Raw genomic sequence first — 8,469 nt, forward strand, 5'->3', positions numbered from 1 at the left:
AAGTGTGAATTCACTATTTATACAATTCCAAAAATGCATAAGCATGTTATTATGCATATAGTATAATGCAAAGCCCTCCACACACGAAGGCACGTATGCACACACACACACACACACACACACACACAAACACCACTATCCTAGAGAGGGCTGTTTCTTTTGACAAAGCAGCTTTGTGACTGATGCACAGGAAATAGGTCTGAACGTGTGATGAACAGATTGGCTCACGTCGGAGCTGAGGATACAGGCAGAAAGAGGAAATGCGAGAGATATCTAGAGCTGTTTTCTCTCCCCTGACACCTCAGCATAGTTCCTTCCTCCCTCCCCTTGTCTGCTTTTCACATCGACCTACAAGAGAACACCTACAGTAATCTATGAAGTCATGGGAACAGGACTGCAGCCATCATGAAGATACATCATTTCATACTGTATGTCCATAATCATTGGAACAGTAAAACCCAGAATCAGACTTTTCCCCCTACTGAAACGCCTCTTTCTGCTCTTAGAAATTACGTACTATGATTAAAACATTAATATAGAGGGCGGCTCATATGCCAAGCTTTATGAAAGGAATGAGGAATGTAATTTACTGAAGCAATTCCAGACGAGGGTTATGGATCTGCTTTACATCACGTTGTGTGCTAAATGGATTATATCATTTCTCCTCTGGCATTTGTCTTCAAACTTGCATCCACTCCACTTGTTTTACTTTACGTTTACAGTTTCCTCTGGAGCGAATAGGGATACTACCCCGGCCCTTGTGGCGCGTCTTGGTCTCATTGACCTCCAGAGGCTGACCTTGTCATTGCGTCAGTCAGCGATAGCTGGATAGGGTTACTGACTGCTCCCCCTAGGCTAGTCCTTCATCTCTCCCCCCAACAGTGGAGTGGAGTTGCCTTAACCCTCTCCCCCCCCTCTACCACCCCCCAGCCCTTAGTTGATTGGCCCTCATCTAGGATGTATTGAATGCTACCTGAGGCACTATGGGCTCCTAGCCATCTGGGGGCTTAGAGACCAGAGAAAAAGGTACAGTGTGCTCTCACTTTCTCTCTCTACTTTTTTCCTTGTCTCTCTCTCTCCCTTCCCTCCCCTCTCTCCCCCTCTCTCTTCTTCTCTTTTCTCTCTATCTCTCTTCCCACTTCCTGGTTTGAGCCAACACAATTCCCAGCAGTAGAGCAATTGATGGAGCGCTACCCTGGGATCAGGGAGAGTGCAGGCAATGGGAAACACATGTCAGGAACAACAGTGGAGGGAGCGGCAGCAGGGACAATCCCTCTCAAAAGCCAAACCGTGTCCGATTCAACTCTTCAATTCATTGGGGAAACATGGAAACTTCACACTATGGTTCCATTTTAAAAGGCCCTACTCTTACCAAATCGAATGATCACTTTTGACATAATATTTATTAACCCTTGTTCTGATTTGAAGTGTAAATGGAATTGTGCTCAAACAAGTAGGGGACAGGGGAAATGCTGCTTCGGGTGGTTTTAGTTCTGGAGGAGAGCAATGCAAATCCTGAATACTCAATATTAGAATAGTAAGAATATGGTCCATGCTTTTAGAGTTTGTCAATGGAATACAAATGTGATGTTGTTCAAACTGCACTGTGCTGATGCCATTAGATTAACCATAGCATTTCCTCCTTTCGTCCAGGTTACTCCCGTAACTCCAACAGCGTATCGCCCCGTGGCTACGTGCCCAGCTCCACGCCCCAGCAGTCCAACTATAACACCATCACGTCCACCATGAATGGCTACGGAGCAGGCATGACCAACCTGGGGGTGCCAGGCTCACCCAGCTTCCTCAACGGCTCCGCTGCCAACTCCCCCTACGCAAGTAAGTACAGCCTTATTAGGTCTGAATGATCATTAATATATCTGATTGCATCTCAATGCATCAGGTCTCAAGGCACGTCACATTCCGTGGGGGGATCATTTGGGTAGTTATATGTGGTGGGATAGCAACACACGGTTTCATTAGGACAGTAGTATTCTGATTCAGTCCAGGAGGGATGCAGTGTCTGCTAGTTATTCTCATACTTCCTGTTTACACAGTGATAGACCTGGGGCACCAAGTGTGTGGACTCACACCAATTTAGTATTGATCGATTCAGTAGAGGCAAAGAAACAGAACATACCAGCATCCACTGCCGTTCTGGAGGACTGGTGTTGAGGACACCTGCTGTAAGATCTGCATCGGAATTCCTCACACACATCTCACAGATGACATCACAGGGATTCCTCCTCTCTCCCTCAGTGCTAGAACCCTTCAGTGTCTCTGTCCCTGATCCTTCCTTCTAATTAACATGCTTAGAGTCATGATTCCACTCTGAGGTTACAGGTGTTTTAGAACTCTAACTGTCACCCACTGGGACTTTTTGAATAGCTGATTGTTTAGGCTACAGCATCAGATATCAAAGTCTCCCAGAGATGTGTTTAGAGCGTGGCAGACAAAACAATGCCAGTGTCTCAGTAGTTGTAGATTTTATTTATTTATTTTATTTATTTAACCTTTATTTCGATTCTGGATACTAAATTGGATACTAAACTGAAAGTGGGTTTTGGTCTTGCATTTGATGTGGAAGGTTATGTGTTGTCTACTAAAGGGAAAGGTTGGGTTTGTCTGTCTATACAATGCATTGTAAAAGTCTTAATCTGCTTTGCCTATACCTTGTTCCATCTCCTTCATTACTTACCGCTACTAACATTCTAACACCCTCATAGTATCATTCATGCTTTGGGTCAAACCCATTATTTTGGATTAGTAACACAACATCTCAACTGTGATGTTACAGAGCAAGTATAAGTCAATAGTCCAAGGAAGATACAACAAAATAACTATTCACATGTAGGGATACATACAGTTTGCATTTTGCCATCCATTTTAGAGTTCCATTTTGAATTTTTGTATTTGTGAGATATGGGACTATAAGCTGCTTCAGGGGTTCATACTTTACTGGAATCATATTTCTTGTGGTAATATGCAATAACTACAGAAACTAACCAAGCCAGTATGGGGGAGAAGGGGGTATCAAATACACTGTGCTTTAAATAAAATTGCTTTATTATCACACTCAGCATTTCATACATGAACATTCTACACAGACTGTACACACATACACACACATTTTTTTTTTTTTTTACATGGATGGAGGTTGCTGCTATCCTCAAGAACAAGTATGAAAAATGTATGCACTCACTAACTGTAAGTCGCTCTGGATAAGAGCGTCTGCTAAATGACTAAAATGTCAAATGTAAACAAGGTATTGTTGTGTCAAGTCTAAAATGGGCCTTCAAGTTATGGATCAACTTTGCAAATATTGTGCACCTTTTACTCCGAGCAAGTTACTCCAGACCTTGACCCTTCTTCAGGCAGGCATCCATTCCTCAGCCCCCATGCATGCCCTTACTGTACAGCTCATCTCAGTCCACTCACTCACCAACCTCTGTCTGTCTGTCTGTCTGTCTGTCTGTCTTCTCCGTTAGGATCTACCACCTCCCCCTCCTCCTCCTACTCCTCCTCCTCCTCCATCCCTCTGTTCTCCGGTGGACCCATAGGCCCTTATTCATTCTCTCCTGTCCATATGATCTCTGCAGTCAAACAGAAGAGCGCCTTCGCCCCTGTCGTGCGGCCACAGACCTCCCCGCCCCCCACCTGCACCACCACCAATGGCAGCAGCCTACAGGGTGAGCATCCCACCCCTCTCCTGCCTCTCAGTCCCGCCCACTTCTGCCTGGGTTATTGTTAGAAAGGGCATTGTCATGGAGACCCTGTAATGCTAGAATTCACATGACATAATGATGTGACCTGAGGTAGTAGTGGATTGAAGGACAAAGTTGATCCATAACTGCTGGCTCTTCGTAGAGTGACTTTTCAAAACATTCATCACAATCAAATAATTTGGCTGAGAATCTTTGTTGAAATAGAGTGACTGATTATAAGTCAATGTAACATGACTGGAAAAGTTGTTATATTTGAAAAATATAATTTTGTCATTCTTAGGTTTTGCAGCAAATCCATATGCATATCATAATTACCTCAACACACGGCTTTTCATTTAAGAGGGTGTGTAATGATTTTCTATGGGATATGTATCCTTACAACATTCTATTACAGTTTTATCGATGCAAATTGTGTTATGGATACAAAACGTCTCCCCACATTATTAGGTAACCAGCGTGTCTGTCTTTCAGCCATGGCAGGTCTAATAGTCCCACCTATGTGAAGAGGGCCTTCTGCCAGACTGACCACATCTCCACTAGCTCACAGAATCTCTACAACATCAGCTTAAATCTCATCAACCTCCAAAACAGGACCATCAAGCCCCTTCACTCCTGGAAACAGAACAGCACAACAAAGAAAATCCAAGTAACCAGAAACCCATAAAATGTCGCTAGATTATCTTTGTGTTGGTTCAGTAGTTGACTTCGTCACTTTCTGTGTTTTGCATTTTGGGACTTGTAAGCCATTCCTTGTCCAACAGGTAGCATTCCCACATAGATATGTATGAAGGGTTAGCTAATCTGAAAATATAGCAATGTGAATAATAAATTGTGGTTTTGAAAGGCAGGTAGTTACTCCTTGTCATGTGAGTATTGTCCTGCGTCCTATAAGGTTAATTTGCATGTCTGAAAATCTATTTTGACTGGATCTTCTAATGAACCTAGTTCATTGTCAGTCATATAACCACTGTGAGCAGGTAGAGTCTAAAGGCCTACAGTTCAAAACTGTCAACTGTGGAAAAAGTGCAGAATCCAGGAATATCCAACACTCTGTCAATTGTCAGACTCAAAATCGGTGGGAGTTTCAATGAGAATTCCCCACAATGTCTATAAAAAACCCTCTTCAAAAGGCAACTGATATCTAATGTCATAGTCTTTTAGCATTTTCTTTGTGTACCATAGCTTTTAATAATGTGCGTTTATCATATCTGAAGGAAAATGCAGTCATTTTCTAATCTAACGAAAGGGTTGGCACACATTCTGCCGAGGAGCAAATAGCCAAATGTTGTACTAACAGCCCAAGGTTTGAGGTTAAAGGGTTTTGGATGTCTACCATTTTTGAAACACAGTACAATAGATATATTTCCGGGTGTGTTGATTGGTAGATTTTAACCAGAAATGCTTGCAGCAGTTTTAACCACATTTAGGTACCAGATTTCTTGTTATTCTTCTGATTGTGCTTATTTTGTATGTATTTATAAAGTATGTTTTCGGATTCCTTTTGTGATTTAGGCCTGAATGATAGTCTTAAATATATATGTAAACACATTTGATGTCTTAATACCTTTTAGATATTGTAAAAAGAGTGATAAAAGGAGAGGAACAACCCTTTTGTAAAAACAAAAAAAGTCAAACATGACATGGTCACCCTGTCTTTTAAAGCAGGATATACGCTCCACCACTTTTTGTATAAAAATGCTTTTCCGATACTATATTTAACTTTTTTGTATACAGCATTTGTGTTTTCCCCAGTTCTCCTTGTCCTTTGTGTATTATTGTGAAATGTGTATTATCATGGTTATTTCTTAATGCACTATTTTAGTTGGGGCACTTACAAGAGCAATGCATCTTAGCAAGCAAGAAAAAAAATACTACAAATGAAAAAAAAAAATACTACAAATGAAAAAAATATACAAAAGACAAAGGCTAGTACAAGTATGCGCCAAGATGTTTTTCTGTTTTGTTTTGTAGCCATTCTTGGATTCACATTTGTGTCATTGTGGCTAAAATGGCAAGGTTGTTTTCGTGTGATTTTCTCTATTTCAAAAACTCTTCCATCGTAATCCTCCATACTCCTTACTTTAAATTTGAGGTGTATTCATTTTTGTTCATTGGTTAGAATTCAACTCCTTTCCCATCTTAACTGCGGACCCAAGCCTATTCCTTGTTTTGGTGAGAATGAATGTAATACACATGCCTGTACGAATCAGCTGTGAAGTTGAAACTCAAGTAAACCCTCCAATAACTGCTGTAGAGGGACCACTCAAGTGTAGGGTTCACCGATCTCAAGGAACCTTCCATTGATGTTAGTGTTGTTGGTGGTGTTATTGTCATTGCATACAATCTGTATCATGTACTTATGCAATTTGTATTTCCTGTAATGCAAGCTATCGCTCCACATTTCAGTGGAATGGTTTTGAAACGTAAAAGAACACAAGACATAATTGATGCCTTACAATAGAACATGCTCCAATACAATGCATTTTCATTATTTTGATACTCTAATTGAAGTGTGGTCTTAGAATAAAAAATGTGAGTTATGCTGTTGCAGATTTATTTATTCCTTATTTTACCAGGTTAGTTGACTGAGAATACATTCTCATTTATAGCAACGACCTGGGGAAAGTTACAAAACATAGTAGAAATACATAGATGTCTAAGAATTAGTTAAAGTTGTCATTCATTTGATGGTTTTGAATAATCATTTGAGCTGCAGTGGATGTAGTTTAAACTAGGATATGTTGGACGGTACATCCTTCTCCAAATTTCCACATAGCCTGTGTAACATAATGATAGTGGACAACAGGTCACAAATCAATGATGCGCCTGATTAAACCTTTGATTTTATGTTAATTCTGTGCAGTGATTGACATACATTGGCTATCATCGGTTGGCATCAACTTGTAGTCATAATGTGAGCTTGTGAAAAAAAAAAAACTGAAGGGAAAATCTGTTGACCCACTTTGAGAAATACATTTTTCAATTACGCCAGCTCATATAATGTCATCTGAATTCAATATTATGGACTTCTAAACCCATTTTCAATGAAAACACAAGTTTTCTCTTCGAGTTAAATCTTGGCTGACTTCTCACAATCCTCCCCTTCACTCCCATTCCTTGTATCCATTCCATCCATATACTGAGTTTTCAAATAGCTTGCAAAAATGTATTTTTTTTTGTCATAGTTGTAGAAAGCTTGCTTTTTGCTGCCCTGGTTTTCTGCAGAGGTTTAATAAATTGCAAAGTGTACTTTCTCAATGTTTAATTCAATATGAAAAGGGGAGAGGTACTGCATCTTTGTCAAATATGAAATATATCATCAAAGTATACTGTATCAAAGCACAATGTTTAATTAATGTCTTTAAAATACAAATGGGGGGGATCTCCCCTGCTTTTCCTTTTCTGTCTTTTGACCATGCTGTAAATAGATGCATGTTTTTTCTGTGATCCAGTGCTTTTTGTACAGAAACAGACTAATAAAGAATACATTTGGCTTGAAAACTGTCTTGTATTGTTGATGTTCTAGGTTCTGCATTGGAGTTCATTCTGCTTAAGAGTGGCTTATCGACAAATCTACCATAATCTATTCCCTCACATAGCAGGGGGCAACAGGAATCAAACCAAGTACTCCTATCTTAATAAGAAACTTTCCAGACAAGCTCATCCTTCAAAAGCTTCAACCTTTTGGACGCTAGTTCTAGCCAACACTCCTCAGTCTAGGGGAGATATTTGTGCAACAGCCTCCAAAGACCACATTTTATGATGAAAATCTTGGCTCTCAAACCCTCAAACTGGGATGACATATTGACCGGTGCGTATCTGAATCAATCATTCAAAGTCTGAGTAAGAGCAACAATTCCTCCCTCTGTGAATGATAGCATAACATCAGGCAAAAATATAATCTCGATGGTTGCAAGCCTAGAGGTTGACTTTTACGTGTTCTGAGTCAAAGAGACAGGTTTTCAAAACTGTACAAAGTGACTTCATCACTTCAAAGCACTACACAGAGAACACATAACACAATTAATTTGTGCATGCTAGTGTGCGTGTTTGCAAGAGTTAATGTGTTTGTGTGTCTGCGTACCCATTTGGTAGTGTGTGCACAGGTTTACTCAGAGGTCATAGGGTGTGGCCGCTTCCTGAGATAGCTGCCCTTAACTCTGCCCGATAACTCTTTTTGATGCTATTAGAGTAGACCCGCAGAGGTCTTTATCAAGTCTGCAGCCCCTCAATAGGAAGTCTGCTTCCCATCTTTCAAGCATGTAGGAGGAACACAACATAAGCTATCTAAGAGACTTAGCATCCGAGACTACAAAAGGCAATGCCGATTAGACACCATTAGCTTTCTCAGCCACAGGTTGTGAGTAATTAACCCTACTTTGGTAGTCAGCAGTATCTTGATGAGTTTTGATGACTCTTTGTTGTTGTTATACGGTGCTCATTAGTAAGGGCCTTCGCCAAAAGCCTTCTAGAGCACGTCCATAGAAAACCAGAAAACCATCTCCCACAGCCAGAGTCCTTCCCCTGTAAGGCTCCGCTACCAGAGCCAAAATACATCTTAACTCTGCCAAGTGAGGGCGGAAGCTGAGCAGCCCAGGCTATATAAAACATGGCCACCATCCCATAACAAGTGGTTCGTCACGTAGAGAAGCCATTAACGGGTTTGACATATTTCAACGAGAGCACTCCATAATACATGACCAGGGTTTCCTCTGTAAAGATGTAATGTAAAAACGGTTCTCATTCG

At 40.7% G+C, this 8,469-nt stretch overlaps 1 protein-coding gene across 4 annotated transcripts in view; it reads left to right on the forward strand.

The window, feature by feature from the left end:
• Positions 1 to 7,223, forward strand: part of LOC121533897 (transcription factor COE3) — a 106,453-nt gene extending 99,230 nt beyond the window's left edge. For 2 of the 4 annotated variants that reach the window (XM_045226837.1, XM_045226835.1), the window contains exons 14-16: positions 1,654 to 1,836; positions 3,486 to 3,686; positions 4,194 to 7,223. In XM_045226837.1, the coding sequence (XP_045082772.1) occupies positions 1,654 to 1,836; positions 3,486 to 3,686; positions 4,194 to 4,225 (416 nt within the window). In that variant the 3' untranslated portion in view covers positions 4,226 to 7,223. The remainder of the gene's footprint in view (positions 1 to 1,653; positions 1,837 to 3,485; positions 3,687 to 4,193) is intronic. The other 2 variants (XM_045226839.1, XM_045226838.1) reach the window with 1 other exon arrangement.
• The last annotated feature ends 1,246 nt before the right edge of the window (positions 7,224 to 8,469 follow it).

Source organism: Coregonus clupeaformis, chromosome 2 (assembly GCF_020615455.1).
Source record: "Coregonus clupeaformis isolate EN_2021a chromosome 2, ASM2061545v1, whole genome shotgun sequence".
Taxonomy (NCBI): Eukaryota; Metazoa; Chordata; class Actinopteri; order Salmoniformes; family Salmonidae; genus Coregonus; species Coregonus clupeaformis.